Source organism: Euleptes europaea, chromosome 4 (genome assembly GCF_029931775.1).
Source record: "Euleptes europaea isolate rEulEur1 chromosome 4, rEulEur1.hap1, whole genome shotgun sequence".
In the NCBI taxonomy this organism is placed as follows: domain Eukaryota; kingdom Metazoa; phylum Chordata; class Lepidosauria; order Squamata; family Sphaerodactylidae; genus Euleptes; species Euleptes europaea.
In genome coordinates, this window is record NC_079315.1 from 40,964,536 (window position 1) to 40,982,537 (window position 18,002).

The 18,002-nt window shown below is 48.9% G+C and overlaps 1 protein-coding gene across 1 annotated transcript in view; it reads left to right on the top strand.

Annotated features, from left to right (window-relative positions):
* LOC130476168 (multiple PDZ domain protein-like) overlaps window positions 1–18,002 on the top strand; it is a 195,463-nt gene that overhangs the window by 131,834 nt on the left and 45,627 nt on the right. The window contains exons 24-25 of the mRNA XM_056848044.1: window positions 14,983–15,160; window positions 17,233–17,343. Coding sequence (XP_056704022.1) covers window positions 14,983–15,160; window positions 17,233–17,343 — 289 coding nt within the window. The remainder of the gene's footprint in view (window positions 1–14,982; window positions 15,161–17,232; window positions 17,344–18,002) is intronic.

Sequence of the window (18,002 nt, forward strand, 5' to 3'; positions counted from 1 at the left end):
TGACTCGACAGGTCCAGGAGGTGGATAACCTCCACCCAGGGCTCCTGCCGCCCTACCAATTGCAAACTTCGCCTTCTGCCTGGCACGGCCAACCTTTTCTGGGCACCCTGCCCTTTGCCAGGTCCGCCTTTCCAGCATGTCCGACCATACCATGGTCACCCCTGGCCATCGCCTCCCAAGTCTTGCCAATCACACACTGCTGCTGTCTGCAAGGTACTGCCTTTTGTTTTGCCCAGGTCAATTTCACCTAGTTGTGCCATGATGATGTCCGGCACTCTGTGCTGCACGTGTGGACTCCCCAGTGGACCCACGTACACCAAGCCACTGCACTTTGATCCAGTCGTCCAGGCCTAAGTGTCTTCCTCAACCGGGGGTAGGAGCACCAGCACGACATGGAGATGTATCCAACGACAGGTGACCTGTAGGCCCATGTAGCACCATCCCCCGGGGGGGCAGTGCCAGCCCAGTCCTCTCCAAACAGCCCGGGGGGGGGAACGCAGAGTAGCAAGCCCAGGGTCACCCAGTGGTGAGCAACAGCCAGCCGCCCCCGATCCAGACATGAGCATGAATGGCTCAATTCCTAAAACTCCTTAAAGGAATCATCAACATGTGAAGGCAGGCTCACAGGCACCTGCCCCCAAACAGATCCAACTTGATGTCTAGACTACCTGCTGCTGTGACAAAGCAGCCAAGCATAGAACAAGGAATCCTAGGGCCACCTGGCCCAGCCCCCTGCCCAATGCTGGGAGCTTACCTCCACCTGGTGAACCCCTGCTCTATGCCCAGAGGAAGGCGAAAAACCTCTGGAACCCCTGGCCAATCTGGCCCGGAGGAAAATTCCTTCCTGACCTAGAGTGGCGATCGGCACTACCCTGGGCATGTAAGCAAAGGCCACGAGATGATCCCTCTGGTACCAGGAGCTTGCCAGTCATTAGAAGCTGCATACGCTCCCATCCCACACACTAGGTGGACTAGGTGTCCATGGTCCAGGCCCCAAATTTTGCCAACGTGCCAAAACTAAGAGACAGGTTAAATGCGGCCACTTTGGGCCAAACGCATGCCTGGCCAGCCATGAACCACCACCTGCTAATGGCCTCCACTTTCCTATGGTGGACCTCTACCTGCCAACAGCATAAACCCGGGTCTGTGACTCCAGTGGTGGCTCCCGTCCTAATCAAATAGGGCATGAACACCCTGAGTAAGAGGCTGCGCCATGCCCAACTCCTCATACTGATTATATTGTCAGGAGGATTGCCGGCATTCCCTGCCCCCTCTGGGCTCAGGGAAAACCTGGGAACTTAAGGGAGAAGCCCAGGTGAGTGAAATGAGATTAACCCAAATGAACTCAGGCAGTCCTCCACTTGCCCCAAACCTCCTGCAGCGAGATAGCAAACCAAACTTTCACAAGCAGAAAGTCAGCAGGCATTGTCAACATCCACTGGTGCCCGGTTCTGCAAAGTCCCTCAGTCCTGCTCTTCTCTCTTCCATCTGCCGCAAGAAAACAAGTTAATGTCTGAAAAATTCATTGATAGGAAGGAAATCCAGGTCCCAGGTCCTCTTCATGCAGCAAGCCAATAGGCAGTGACTAAATCAGATGGCACCTGACTCCAAAAGGCCCCATCACTCTCCTGTGCTTCTCCACCATCTGGTACGTGAAAACAAATTACTCGCCAAGAAAGACCAGAAGAGAAAGAAGCCCCTGGGCCTCCTCCTGTCCGCCAATCCCATTTCATGCCTCAGTGTTCAGCCATGCATCAGCCCACCCCGAGAGAAGCATCTACCAGAGAACAAGAATGGCTCCCCTTGTTCAGTGGCTCCCATATCAACCAGATTTGTTGTAGCAGATTTTCATGGAAGGAGCTATGATTTTTCACACAAACTATTCCCACTCAGGAAGCTTGAATGGCAGACGTATAAATCATACAAGAATTGTCGATCCAGCTGCCCAGTCACCTAAGGTGGCATGCCCCTTTCCGAAGGAGGGGGGAAGGTGTGGCAAGTGTCACTATTATTGATGACCCTCCATGAAATGACCCAGAAACAGCCAAGGTTGTTCCCCCCAGTTATCCCGGCCAAGCTTGTGTCCTCCTGATTGGTCATATACAGACAAAGCTGAAGAAATCTTTATTAATAAGCACGGAAGATACTCAGTTATTAGGTGACAGAACTTACCATTTCAGAGGATCAGTATATGCCCAACCCGCATTTCACAGTTTGGTTGAACTGCACTGTTACCCAACACATTATATTCCACATTGTTTAGTTGTAGATACATGCTAGACCAGGGGTGGGGAACCTTTTTTCTGCCAAGGGCCATTTGGATATTTATAACATCATTCGCGGGCCATACAGAATTATCAACTTAAAAATTAGCCGACCAAGCCCCAAGCAGACAGCTGTCCCAGATGACCCCCCCCCCTTGCGCGTTGGCAAGTAGGCAGGCATCCAACCAGTGGTGCACTCGCCCACATGGTGGCACAGGATGGTCTGTTGCACCAGCTGGGTGTAGCCGTCCAGCCGCACACCGGAGTTGCTCCTGCTTCGCATGGTCAGGGCCAGATTCTACAGTCATCTCCTTCTACCTCCGCCTGCAGGGATGAAATGAGGACACACTGGCTAAGAACTCCCCCCCACGTGCATTCTGGCCCTGCCTCCTTTAACCCCTCCATGGTCGCCACTTCCGCCCCCAGCCTTCTTGTAGTACAGAGGGAATACGTTTCTCCATGGCCCAGGTGGGAAAGGGTCAACACGGCTTCTTGGGCAGTCCTAGCAGCTCCATAGCTAACAACTCTTCTGCAAGGGGGGGGAGGTTCCTTTTCTTGGCAAAACAAACTCACATCTGCCTTGAATAGAGGCTATTCCTGTCTGCGGGAGGGGGCGGATCACCAGTCTTAGATCCTTCTGAGCTAGAGATCTGCCAGGACCCATGAAGGGCCAAACCAAATGGTTTCGCAACTTAAACGGCCCCCGGGCCTGACGTTCCCCACCCCTGTGCTAGACTTAGACTGATCTTCCACCAATAGAAGATGTGGGGCAATTTCCCCAATTGCCCTTACTTGCTGCATAACCTAAATTTAGCCACTTATTTATTAATTAATTTATTAATCATTTCATTTGAATACTTGCCCAGCTTTTCTCCACTGTTCTGGATACTTAAGCCCAATACAAGTTGTTGCAAACTACAGTCCTCCATTCTAAGGCTGGACTGGCTCCTATAGAGGCCAAGTTAGCATCTCCAGTGTTCACTTACAGTGCACAAAAATTGACTAACAGTTTTGCCCCTAAAAAGGCGGAAAATATAATACAGTATGCTCCAGAACATATTAAACACATGAACCAATGAGCACTTGAAGCCGCCTTGTACTGAATCAAACCCTTGGTCCATCAAAGTCATCATTGAAGACTCAGACGGCAGCAGTCCCCAGGTCCTCAGGCAGAGATCCTCACATCACCCACTTTCCTGATCCCCCCAACTGGAGATGCCAGGGATTAAACCCGGGACCCTCTGCATTCCAAGCAGATGCACTACCACTGAGCCACAGCAGACTAGACTCTCTTAGAGGCCAAGATCCTGCATTAATTACCACATATAAAAGAATCGATAACCATTTATTTAAAGTTTAAAAGTAATAGATGCCTGGCAGGATATTTCAAACCCCTAATACTTTATAGCAAATAGGGGTGCTGGGATATACTCACCCCTAGTGGCTCTGCATTAGGATAGTAAGTTGAATAGTTTCAGTGTCTGTAATTGTTTGTAACAGATTATGATAAACTGATGACAAGATCTTGCCCCAAACAATCCAGATATAGAAATTTATACTAAATTTCTCGGCACCTGTGGTGACACAGGGAAGGAAATGCAGCCCTTCTTGGCAGTAGGAACAGTCACATATATGGCTCTCTTATTTACATACACATTGATCTGAAGAAGTGAGCTGGGACCACTGCAGTCCACACCCCTCCAGAAATTCGTGTTAGTCAGAGGAAAGTGGTTTACGGTAATCACCTAAACACTGACCTAAATCCAACCCCCCCAGCCTTCTTCTAAACACACTCTCCCTGCTAGGACAACAATGATGTTCTGGAAAGAAAGTGTTAAACTTTGCAGCAATGCCCCCAATCCCAGGAAAGGGGGGGGAGTGAACCGCAAGAAAAGCTGAGCTCTTTCTGGAAAAGCACTACCCATACACACAGCTGGGTTGGGAGGGAAGTTCCTGCCAGCTTCTACTCCTGCCTTGTGTGCTGTGTCCACAAGGAAAAACAACAAGAGGCAGCAAACAAACCCATAAGCCCCATTTTTTAAACTGCACAGCCCGGAGCAACTGCACTCAGGTCCTCAGAGAAAGAGCAGATAAGGCTCGTAACCATGTATCTACTCATGTATAAGCTCCAATTTCCTCCTTTCCTCCTCTCACAAACTCTGAAGAAAGCTACAACCCCATGGTCTCATAGCGCGCAGTTGAGCTGATCCTTCCTGCTTGGCTGTTGCCTTCCCAAAAGGATGGGGGGGGGGTTCCCTCCTCACTCCCACCCCCGAAGTGCTTATTTTGCCCAGGAAAAACTGAGATAGGTAACAGCATCCCCACATGCCACCAAGCCTGCACACCCAACAGCCAGGTCCCAGAGAACTGTAAGTGTATGTGTGGGGGGGAGGGAAGGGGCTCAGATAAGGCACGAGTCTGCTTGCGTGCAAGGCACGGGTTTACTTGTGTGTAAGGCAAAGCCCTCTGCTCCGCTCCCTTCTCGTTGCCCCTGTGCAAGCCATGCCATGTGCTGAAGTCGGATGGATCAGCTGCTCCTCTTCCAGCTGCTGGCACCAATTCCCTCTCCCTCCCCTTGTACTCTGATGACACATGGAAAGGTTGATGCAGGCTAACCCGCACACTGCCCCTCTTCCTCTCCAGCCACGTGCATCAGAAGAACAAAGTAAGCGGAGAACCGACCGGGCTCATAGAGAGGCCGGCAATAAGTGCCCGGCCGGCAGCCTGAGTGCAAACCTCAGGTCCGTTGCTGCAGGCCAGGGAGGGGAAATCCCTGAGGGCCCCAACTGGCACATTCAGAAAGTGGGCGGTGCTGAGGCCTGGCGCGCAGTAGGCCGCCCCGCTGGTAGCCCACATTTCCTAATGTTCTGTAAAGGCACAGGGCAAACCAGGCTGCTCCCAGCCTGCCGCTGCCGTGGCCGGCCGCCCCTGGCCTGCTGCTGCCACAACCAGCCTCAGACAATGCCGCAGCTGCCGGGAGCCAGTGGGGAGGACCGCCGCATGCGACCTTCACCTGTACCCCCATCCCCAATGGACACAGCTGACCTGGCTGGACCTCCAGCCCCCTGCGCGGGACCACAAACTCAGCTCCTGGTAAGCAGGGGAGCCATTGCTTGTCAGCAAGACAAGTCAGGAATTTATTGGATCTTGCATTTTTAGCAGAGTTGGACTTCCAACAGATATCGAGGAAATTAAAATCTGCCGTGACCACCATGTCCCATCTTTTTGAGAACTTTGTAATCTGGTCTAGGAGTATCTCATCCAAGTCCTCTGCCTGGTTTGGTGGCAGACCCCCACCATAATATTATGATTATTTCTTACCGTATATACTCGTGTATAAGCCGAGTTTTTCAGCCCAAAAAAAGGGCTGAAAAAACCAAACTCGGCTTATACGCGGGTCAGTACGGTAGAAGGGGGGAGGGGGAGGGGGAAAGAAGGGAAGAGGAACTTACCGCCGCCATGCCTTCTGTGTGGTTTGGAAGCGGCCAGCGGGGCCTGCCTGCTCGCAGGCAGGGCCCCGCCGCCGCCCCCGGCTCGCGCGCCCTCTAGGCAGCCTGGAAGCGGCCAGCGGGGCCTGCCTGCGCTCAGGCAGGGCCCCGCCACCGGCCCCGCCGCCGGCCTGCGCGCCCTCTGGCCGGCCTGGAAGCGGCCAGCGGGGCCTGCCTGCGTGCAGGCAGGGCCCCGCCGCCACCGGCTCCAGCGCTGGAAGGGCTCCGCTGCCGCCTCCAGCTGATCAGCGGGCCTCCTCCTCCCACCTCTCCCGGTAAGTTGGGGGTTCAGGGGCTCTTCCCCCTCCCCCCCCCAGGGTGGCGCTGGGGTCGGGGTGGGTCTGGAGGGCCTGGGAGGGGGTGGCACTGGGGTCGGTCTGGAGGGCCCGGGAGGCCGGGCGGGAGGGCGACCCGTTGTATAAGCCGACCCTCGGCTTATACGCGGGTGCCTAATTTTCCCCCATTTTTGGGGTGAAATTAGGCACCTCGGCTTATATGCGGGTCGGCTTATACACGAGTATATACGGTTCCTGCAAATCTTTATTCTCATCTCCAGTTATTGTCATTATGCTAGGCTTTAAGTTCTTGTCACATTCACCCATAGGATTTAGTTTAAAGCCCTCCTTATCAGGTTGGCAAGGCTCTCACCAAACACATTTTTTCCTACCCTCATGAGGTGCAAACCATCTCCTGATACAAGAACTTCATCTTGAAAGTGTAAGCCATGGTCCAGAAATCCAAACCTTTCTTGATGACACCATCTACACATCCAGTCTGCCTTAAAGTGGAGGCATAACCAGAATTTTACAGTCATGAGCCATGCTTTTGTTTCAAGTAGCATTTGGCCAGTTTCCAAGTACAATGTGGCATATGGGACACAACAGGGCATACCCATTATTTTTTTGAGGAATTTGGCTTGGGTGCATTCCAGTGGATAACCTAGTGCACTAATCCAGACAGGAATACCATACAGTAATTGCGCGTTGACTTTGGCGTTAAAGACCTTAAGGGCAGCAGGAATATATTGATTCCCTCTATTGAAGAAAAGAAAAGAATAATTGCTAATGAGCTAAGTTCTGCTGATTTAGTTGCAAATTGATAATGGGTTTTCCACGATGCATTATGATGAAAATAAATGCCTAAATATTTAAAATATTTGACCTGCTCAAGTGAGTTGCCACCAATTATCCATTTAACCTTAGATTTTGCATAGTTCTACACCAGTCCATTTGCAGTACAATACTCATGGCACCGGTTTAGTAATCTCTTTAAGTCAACCCTTGAACATGACTACACATCCAGTCATTAAATTCTTCTTTCCCTTACTAAGCCACGACCTTCGACAGGAAGAACTGTCAAAAAAACAACTTGCACCCCCAGGTCATTCACCTTCTTACCCAGAGCTGCATAGTCTCTTTTAATATGTTCTGGGCTGTGTTGGCCAGTATCATTTGTTCCCACATGTATGAGCAAGAAGGGGTAATAATCTGTGGGCTTGATGAGTCTTCCTAACCTTTCTGTCACTTCATGGATGTGTGCACCTGGTAGACAACAGACCTCTCAAGATGACAAGTCTGGTCGGTACACTTTAGACTCTACCCCTCCCAGTAGGGAATCCCCAATCACCAGAACACGCCTCTTTCTAAATTGGGGAGCGGAAGATTGAGTCCTCTCATGTGCAGGAGCCTGAGAAATTTCTTTCAAGCTTTGGGTGGGGGGAGCTTTTGTTCCAGTGGTCCAGAATCAGTGTCTATGGGGAGATCTTGGAATTGATTGCTGAGCAACAGAAGATCAGAATGACCCCTGATTTTTCAGTTCCTGTGGGTCACATTCTTCCATGCACCCTCCTCCTGTATTGCTTGCACCTCCATTTGTTGAGAATCCTTACTCTCCTCCTCCGGTTGCCCCCTAAAGAGTGCTTCATGAGTTCACGAACTCTTCACCTTCCTTTATAAAATGGAGTGTGGACAAGCATGCCTCAAGTCCCTGTATCTTCTCATACAGCAGAGCTACCAACTTATACTTGCTGCAAGTGTAATTATTGTTACCCTCAGGTAAAAATACAAACATGCCGCAGATCTTGCATGTTACTGCCTCAGCTCCCTCACTAGCCACACTGCTGTGATCCATTGCTGAAGTTGTTCAGTGACTTTCCTGCACTTCCCTGATAAGTACCTTGACAAACTGCCTCTCAAGACTCCCTGCTTCAGAAGCAAAAACACTCAAAAGATATAAAATGTAGAAACTTGTCAGCTGCTTACAGGGCCCCCAGGGCAGGAGCCCTTTAGCTCTCACCCTTTGACTGATGCCTCTGGAGAGAGGAGCCTTCTTAAATACTCTCAGCTTAACAGCTGAGCAATTAACTTCAGCCACACCAGCTACAGCTGTCTCTAAGCTCCTCCTCTGTCTCACAGCCCAGCTGCTTCAGCCCGGCCTCTGGCGAGAGGAGCCTTCTTAAATATTCTCAGCCCCACCCCCAACAGCAGAGCAATTAACTTCAGCCACAGCTAGATAAAAGAACAAAGAGAACCACTCAGAAACCCTTCTCCAGCAGGCTTCAAGCACCTATTCACTCTCACACACAGCAACCTCAACTGCTGCTCCCCAGCCACTGAGGAAAAACAAAACTTAAAAAATTTGTTTTGCACTGACCTGTCTCTAAGCTCCTTCTCTGTCTCTCAGCCCAGCTGCTTCACCCAGCCTCTGGTGAGAGGAGGCTTCTTAAATACTCTCATCCCCATCCCTCAACAGCCAACAGCAGAGCAAATAACTTCAGCCACACCAGCTACTGATGTCTCTAAGCTCCTCCTCTGTCTCTTAGCCCAGCTGCTTCAGCTGCGCCTCTGGTGAGAGAAGCCTTCATAAATATTCTCATCCCCACTCCTCAAAAGCAGAGCAATTAACTTCAGCCATACCTGCTACAGCTGTTGCTAAGCTCCTCCTCTGTCTCTCAGCCCAGCTGCCTCGGCCTTTGGGCTTTGCAAACAGTTACTTGGTGCTTTGTATCCAGGACATGGATGGCAGATAGTGGAAATATTTGTGTGGTTGTAGTAATGTTTAGACTTTTATGAAAAATTAATCCATACCTCAAAGTGTAAATTTCAGCAAGAAAATTAAAACTCATAAAAGTAGGTTCATTATCAGTCTTCGGTGCAGCCCCACATGTGGGACTGCGCCTGCACGCAGGCCTGCCACCGGAAACTTTTATTAGCCTTAGACCTTTAAGGGGGATGCCCCTCCCCTTGAGCAACGGGCCAGCTTGGCGCCAAAACCACCGCGTGCTCCTGGGCGGGGCATCCCTTCCCTCCTCAGTTCCTTCTTTGCCGCCGCCAAGAACGGAACTTTTTCACCTGACCTCAGAATTCCTTCATCATTCTACTTTTGATTTGTGAGTTTTTCTACATGGGGCTGCCGCTTGGATCCTCCCGACCAGCCCACCGACCTTTACCGATCCTCAATCTACCGTACTACGGGTGAGGAGAGCGAGAAAGCCCTGTTTCCCCAGTTCCCTCGGCTGCGTGCTGAGTCCCGGGATGGCCCCCAAGACCCCGTTTAAACTGTGTCCCAAGTGCGCTACAAAGGTACCGCACACGGACCAACACGAACTGTGCTTAATCTGCTTGGGCGAGGGGCATAACATATCGGCTTGTGGCATATGTCAGCGTTTTTCCACCCAGGCTCGCAACGCCCGTGCAGACCGCTTGAACGCGGAGCTCTGGAAGAAGGCCCTGATGGCTCCTTCCCCTGCGACCAGCTCCAAATCCCCTAGGAGCACGCAATCCGTGTGCTCTGCTCCAGCTTTGCAGACACCCGGATCCGGCCCGGAGGCTTGCCTTGGAGGGTGATCTGGCGATACCTGCAAAAATCAATCCAGTCCTTTACTAGCTCTGGAGAGATGGTAGGCTGAGTAGACAGGCTCTGAAGAGGTCATGGAGTATTCCTTGGAGCCGGGGGGGGGGTCGGATCCAAGGGAGTCGGATCCGAGAGGTTCGGATCCGACAGTAAGAGTGGGTCGTCTAATGGATCCAGTTCTACATCGGAGAAGCATTGGAGAGGTGAGCCCGAATGGAATGACGGGGTCCTCAGTACTGGGAAAGGCGCTTGTGTAAGGGGCCTCGAATCCGGGAGGGTATGCGCGAGGGTAGCCGGTTTTGAGCTTGGGCGGCTGGATCCGGCGCTCTTTTGCTTATGCTTCATCTTGTGCTTGTGTTTCTTAGAGACGTGTGTCGGATCCGAGAGGGTGTACTCCACGACCTCTTCAGAGCCTGTCTACTCAGCCTACCATCTCTCCAGAGCTAGTAAAGGACTGGATTGATTTTTGCAGGTATCGCCAGATCACCCTCCAAGGCAAACCTCTAGTACTCGAGACCCCACAACTCCCCTCACCCTTCACTCCTCTGACTCAACAGAGTCCTAGGGTCGAGTCAGATCCAGAGGATTCAAAAACAAGAGCCTCTGCAGGAACGTCGGAGGAAGTCTCCGAACCTTCCCCTGACGAGTTAGTAGGCAACACAGAGGCAGTGTCTCCTTCAGAGGATCTCAAGTTAAGAATGGAACAGATGATCAGGATGGCTGAGGCTTTGGATATTAACATCTCCACATCAGACAACAAGCCTAAGGACAAGATCCTCAGCCGCTTGTATCCAGATCATCCAGGAATCACTGCCTTTCCAATTCTGGAAGGTCTCTCCGACATCACCAAAACGGTCTGGAAGAAGCCATCATCCACTCCTCCGTCCACCAAGAAGAAAGAAAATCTCTATCGAGTAAAGCCAGACTCAGCAGAGTTCCTGATGGTGCATCCTCCCCCATCCTCCATTGTCATGGGGGAGATGCAGTCTAGACAAAGACAAGGGCATCACTCCACCCCTTCTGATAAGGAGAGCAGATGTCTAGACCATCTGGGTAGGAAGGCCTACACCTCCTCGGCATTAAACATCCATATCACCAACTATCAGACCATCATGGGGGGCAGGTATCAATTGTTCCTGTGGGAAAAGGCCAGCCCTCACATAGACTTACTGCCGGAAGAGTCCAGGTCGGCCCTAAAACTCATCCAAGCTGAAGCAACTCGATTGTCGAAGCAGGAGATTAGTGCGGACAAACATGCAGCTGAAGTGGCAGCCAGATCCATGGCCACAGCCATTACCTTAAGACGCCACTCCTGGCTACACACAACGGCCCTCCCAGCAGACACCAGAACCCAGGTCGAGGACCTCCCCTTCGAGGGTGATACCTTGTTCACCTCAGGCACCACTGAATTCTTGACTAATATAAAGAAAGACCGTCAGACAGCAAGATCTTTAGGCATTAACACGGCCTTTCAACCCCACCGGGATAGATTTCAGCCTCGACACCAGGGCTTCAACTCATCCTTCAACAGAAGCCAACGGTATCAAAGGTTCCAGCCGTATCCTCCCCAGGGCAAGTTTCATCAGCTGGGGCAGCAAGGGCAACGCAAGCACAATTTCAAGCAAAGAACCAACACTGGCCCTCAACAGAGGGACCAGAGACAACCCAACCAGAAATTCTGACTACCCTCACCGGCCAGTCAAGGGGACTTTCCATTCCTGAATAGATTGGCCAGATTTACAGAGGCCTGGCGGTCCATTTGTTCGGACTCTTGGGTCCTCTGGATCGTTTCAGAAGGCTACCGCCTAGAGTTCAAGTTTTTGCCCACCTGTTTTCCCGCCAGTTCTGCACGGGACAACCCATTTCCAGATTTTGCTCCACAGTTAGAGGAGCTGTTGTTGAAAGGAGCGGTTCAAAAAGCCTCCCCAACCTGTTCTGTTTTTTTCTCCAGGATATTTATGGTGGAGAAGAAAGATGGGGGCTCCAGACCCATTATTGACCTAAGAATTCTCAATAAATGTTTACAGATCTCTAAGTTCCGGATGGTCTCACTGACTTCTGTGATGGAGCTGATCACTCCCAATACATGGTTCGCAGTGCTAGACCTTAAGGACACGTACTTTCACATGTCTATACACCCAGATCATAGAAAATTCCTCATGTTCCGCTATGGTATGGAGGTGTTCCACTACACGGTTCTACCATTTGGACTGGCCACAGCCCCTCGAGTTTTCACAAAATTCATGGTGGTAGTCATGTCATACTTTAGGGAAAAGGGATGCAGTATCTTCCCATACCTTGACGACTGGCTCCTGACAGCCGACAGTCTTGCCCTTTTGTCATCTCACCTTGAGCTGGTCCTTTCCACTTGCACTGACCTAGGCCTCTTGGTCAATGTAAAGAAATCTAGACTAGACCTCTCCCTCCAAGCCCGATTCATTGGGGCTGTGCTTGACTCCAGCACAGGAAAAGCTTTCTTACCACAAGAAAGAGTGACAACAATTCAAAGCCTAGTACAACACTTCTTGAGGTGCAGTCACCAACCAGTAGTCTCCATACAAAGACTTTTAGGCCTCATGGCCTCGACCACAGCAGTCACCCCCTTTGCTAGATTGCAGATGAGGGAACTTCAGAACTGGTTTCTCGGGGCATTTAACCCTACCCGTCACTCCCAGCTGCATAGACTCTATCCCTAGAGGGGTGTTAAGATCTTTGCATTGGTGGCTTGCTGAACCCAATTTATTGAAGGGTATACCCTTTGTTCATTGGGCCCTAGATTTTACTCTTACCAACTCTCTATGGAGGGTTGGGGTGGCCATTGTAACGATATGTCTATTCAAGGGAGGTGAGAACCCAGGGAATCATCCCTACACATAAACCTGTTAGAATTACGGGATGTGCGTTATGTACTTATTTCCTTCACAGATATCCTACGGGGCTCCAGAACTCTCCTCCAGACAACACCTGCATGGTATTCTACATCAACAAGCAGGGAGGTACGGGCTCCATCCCCCTGTGTGCAGAGGCTTAGAGGGTCTGGCTAGTGGCTCTCTCGAATGACATCCAATTGAGAGCCATACACATAGCAGGGATACACAATACCTGGGCAGACTCCCTCAGCAGGAAATTCCTTACCAATCACGAGTGGGGGCTACAGGAGTGTTTCTTGCAACCGATATTCTGAGACTGGGGGGTCCTTCAAGTAGACCTGTTCGCCACCAGGGAGAACAGGAAGGCAGAGGGGTTCTGCTCGCTGGCAGAGAACGACCCAATGTTCCTAGGGGATGCCTTTCATATCATTTGGTCGGGCTCCCTCTTCTATGCCTTCCCCCCATTTTCCCTCTTAGCGAGAGTACTGGGGAAAATCAGATCGGACAAGACCTCGTGCATCCTGATAGCACCCATTTGGCCTCACCAAATATGGTTCATGGAACTGATGCGTTTAGCAGAAGGTACCTACAGACCCTTACCCAGTCACCCGGGCCTACTCAGATGGGGCAGTCTTCTTCACCACAACGTGGACAGGCTGCACCTAGCAACTTGGAGAATCGTGCCCAACCAGGGATGGGCCTGTCCTCCCCAGTACGGGAGGTAATCCTTCAAGCCAGAAAACCCTCCACTCGATACTCATACGATAGGAAGTGGGAAAGGTTTGATAAGTGGTCTAAGACCAAGGGCCTTTCCCCCTTTTTCTGCACACTCCCTCGAATCCTTGATTACTTTTTGGATCTAACTAAGACAGGCCTCACTGTCTCCTCGGTGAGAGTACATCTTGCTGCGATTTCAGCGTTCCATGATAAGCTGGAGGGGTACACTATTTTTTCCCACCCTCTTTCCAAGCGTTTTCTTAGAGGGCTTAATAATGTGTTTCCCTGTGTTCCAAGGTTAACCCCTCAATGGTCCCTGTCGCTAGTTTTGGCTAGACTCATGTTACCCCTATTTGAACCTTTGGCTCACACGCATTTGTCACTACTCTCAGCCAAGGTTGCATTTTCAGTTGCAGTCACTTCAACCAAAAGAGTTAGTGAGCTGGCTGCTCTCAGGATAGATAACCCGTTTCTTAGAGTGTTTAACGAAAGGGTGGTGCTACACCCCAGCCTCAAGTTCAAACCTAAGGTGGTCTCTAGTTTTCATATGTCGCAAGACTCGGTATTACCAGTTTTTTCCCCAAAACCAACTTCCCCTGCGGAGAAGACCCTACACAAGTTAGACCTTAAGAGGGCCATACTTTACTACATTGATAGAACGAAACATTTTAGACAATCAAAATCTCTTTTTATTTGTTTTCAAGGCCCCAAAAAGGGGAAGCCCGCATTCCCCCAGTCCATAGTTAGGTGGGTGGTATCAGCAGTAAAACTTGCTTACAGGGAAGCAAAGGTGACATGTCCTTTGGAAGTCAGGGCTCATTCCACCAGAGCCCAGGGCTCCTCGGCTGCGCTTCATAGAAGAGTCCCCGTCGGTGACATCTGCAAGGCGGCGACATGGGCAAGCGGAAGACACATTTGTCAGACACTACGCACTGAACCTGCAAGCCAGGAGAGACACGGAAGTGGGAAGAGCAGTCCTTCAGACGTTGTTTTCCTAGATCGACACCCGCCTCCTGTTGGGTAAGCTTGTTAAAATCCCACATGTGGGGCTGCACCGAAGACTGAAGATGAAAACAGAGTTGCACTTACCTGTAACTGCTGTTCATTGAAGTCTTCGGTGCAGACACACATCCCTCTCTCCGACCCCGCTGTCGACCTAAAAAAAAAAGAAAGAAGAAGAATTAGTAGAAGAGGAATGTATGTTACGGACCAGAGAGATGGGGTTAATCATCCTACTCTTCTGTACCCAGTCCTGGCCCTATTTTCAGGATCACTGGGGAACCATCTACTACATTGGCTAAGGTCGGCGGCGGGCGAGGAACTGAGGAGGGAGGGGATGCCCCGCCCAGGAGCACGCGGTGGTTTCGGCATCAAGCCGGCCCACTGCTCGAGGGGAGGGGCATCCCCCTTAAAGGCCTAAGGCTAATAAAAGTTTCCGGCAGCAGGCCTGCGTGCAGGCGCAGTCCCACATGTGTGTCTGCACCGAAGACTTCAATGAACAGCAGTTACAGGTAAGTGCAACTCTGTTTTCCTTCCAAATTCTTCATTAAACAACCTGACAGATCCTTGGAAAAATTGCAAAATCTTGCATCTATAATATGGATGCCATGCAGTGTAGTAAACATAGTGACTAGAACTTGAGAGATCTAAGTTCAACTTCTGATTTAGCCAAAGGGTTGTTAGGTTGTGCTAGTAACCAACTTAATATACCTCACAGGATTGTTCTGAGCTCCTTGGAGGAAGGGTGAGATAAAAATGCAATAACAGCAATATTTCTATTTGTTGTTATAGGGTGGAACTCTGGAGAGAACCCAGTAAGTCCCTGGGCATCAGCATTGTTGGTGGACGGGGAATGGGAAGCCGTCTGAGCAGTGGTGAAGTTATGAGAGGAATCTTTATCAAACATATTCTTGAAGATAGCCCTGCTGGCAAAAACGGAACCTTAAAAACAGGAGATAGAATAGTGGAGGTATTACGTTACTTTTTATCTTTTATATTATAATCCACAGAAATTTCACAGATTTCAGTAGATATGTTGATAAGGAGCTTCACTTCCAGAGTGGGATACTTGCTATTGAAAATATAATTGACAGTGTAGGTTTATATATGATGGGATTATTGTATGTTTGCATAAATGTTCTGGTTTGCTTTCTTGCGCTTTTGGTTTGTATCCTGTAAACACCATTGTTTAAACTTCTGGAAGTTTGTAAACTCAAATATTCCTGTCTTGAGTTCTCAAATATTTGTCCTCTCCATGGATGGTTTATTCTCAGACAACCTATAAGGATTAGAGAATGAAATGTTGCTCTTCTTATGAGATCTAGTGCAACTAACAAATAGCACAATATATCTTTGCTTCTAGATTGTCTAGCAGCACATATGTGTACAGCTTTCTAGCACTTACATTGTAAAACCTCCTTTCCTTTGGATGTCAAAATTGCTGTCCAACGAATCTATACAAATGGAGGCTTCGTTTTAGGAAATTAGCTATTAGTGTTCTTTGGTAAAGCTTTATTTTGAAGCTCAGAGGGCAATGTAAGTGGCAGCATCCTACCCATTTTCCTTTCATCCTTTAAAAAAAATGAACATTGTACTTCATACAGTGCTCTTCTTCATGTGCTTTATAAATAGGTTAATTGAACCTCACAGCAACCAGTGAAACATGTAAACACCATTTTGATTTGGAACAATGAATGATTTATTTACAAAGTATTTGCAGAAATCGGTTCTTGTAGGTTATTCAGGCTGTGTGACCGTGGTCTTGGTATTTTCTTTCCTGACGTTTCGCCAGCAGCTGTGGCAGGCATCTTCAGAGGAGTAACACTGAAGGACAGTGTCTCTCAGTGTCAAGTGTGTAGGAAGAGTAATATATAGTCAGAAAGGGGTTGGGTTTGAGCTGAGTCATTGTCCTGCAAAGTATCAAAGGTAATGTGCTAATCTAAGTATCAAGATAATGTGCTAATGAGGGTGTGGTATGATAATGTGGAACCATTGTATCCTGAAGTGATCTGTTAACATGTGGAATCCAAAGCTAATCCGCATGGCTATTGTGGACTGTAGTCTTTGTTAGTCTGGAGGTTTTCAGGACAGGAAGCCAAGCCTTATTCTCCAGACTAACAAAGCCTACAGTCCACAATAGCCATGCGGATTAGCTTTGGATTCCACATGTTAACAGATCACTTCCGGATTCAATGGTTCCACATTAACATACCACACCCTCATTTGCACATTATCTTGATACTTATAGGACAATGATTAGCCCATTACCTTTGATACTTTGCAGGACAATGACTCAGCTCACGGTGAAAGCCTTCGACAATATTTGCAGAAATGTTTTGGAAACTCTGTTTGCTCCTTGCACAGTATGACTCATCCTGAGACTGCAGAGAAATAAGGTCACATGTAAATACAGATGGTTAGCCTGTTTTGGGCTAACAACACTTTGAATTTATATAGAGCTTTTTGAGTGTTCAAAAGTGGATTGCATACCTTAGCTCACAAAGCAACTCTGTAAGGGAGGCCAGTATCATTCCCAGGTTCTGAATTTACTGGCTAAAACCATCTTCTGTGTTGAGCCTGAGGTGAGATTTGAACCAGGAGTTTCCTGGATTACACTATTAGCTACTACACTCCTCTGTGTTGAAATTTTTTACATTATCAGCATCCGAAACTAAATCTTAGATTTCCAAAGTTAATGCCTAATAAAGGTAATGAATGAATGAATGAAGATTTCCAAGGCTGATCACTGGCATTAGCAGTGATACGAGTTTGGGTGCTTAAATATGATTCTTAAAATTTTGACAAGGGTGCTGCCAAGAGATTAAAAGATTGCAGTTTTAGGAATCCTGGCCATCATGTGGTCAAAGTGCCATTACCTGATTAATCCTTTAAACAGGATAAGCTCTCATTCAGAGGACAAAAGTCACGGCAATCATTGACAACTGATTTGGTGGGAGGGGGGGTAATACAAGAAACTCAAGATGAAATTTTTAGAAGTTGCTGCATGAACCATCATGTTAAGCTTAGGCCTTCCGATTTCAGGTGGACGGGATTAACCTCAGAGATGCAAGCCACGAACAAGCTGTGGAAGCCATACGGAGAGCAGGCAACCCAGTAATCTTTCTGGTACAAAGCATTATAAACAGACCAAGGGTAAGCATGTGTACTGTGAAAAAGATACGCAGAGTCAAAGGAAGGAAGGAAAACTGAGCAAACATCCAAGGTGATGTCCTTATGGAGCAGGCAAGAAGCTTTACCTTGCAAGCCCCATTTCCACTAAACTAAGAGTGGGATTCAGTAAGGTTTGCATGTAGCCCCTTGACTTTAAAATGGTTTGAAAACATATTTTCAAAAATGCATTTGGTGGAGGGGTAATGGAAGCTTCTGACTCAATGCAACTGTTGGCACAGACATCATGGCCAATTTATTCATGCAGAAATTTGACAAAATGTTTACATTTCTATAGATGCGGAAAAATTAAAAGAATTCTCCCATGTGCAGTATGTTAATTCAGCACATCTGAGACCTTGCTGGCTACACAGCACCCATGCCCATCCTGCCTTCATCCTCTCCCCGTTTTAACCAGACAGATGTAAGGAAATGCAGGGTGTGCTTGGGCTGCAGTCCCCTACCCTTCCAAAACCTGAATACATTTTCTTTCAGTACTTCCATATGCATTTCTGGTTGTGCTAAAGCACGAACTAAGGACAAAGGAATCTGTCTTTGAAGAGCCACCCTACAAGTATTCAAACAAATATCTTTGTTGCTTTACACTTGCAGCCACTGCACTGCATGAGCCACACAAATACTTG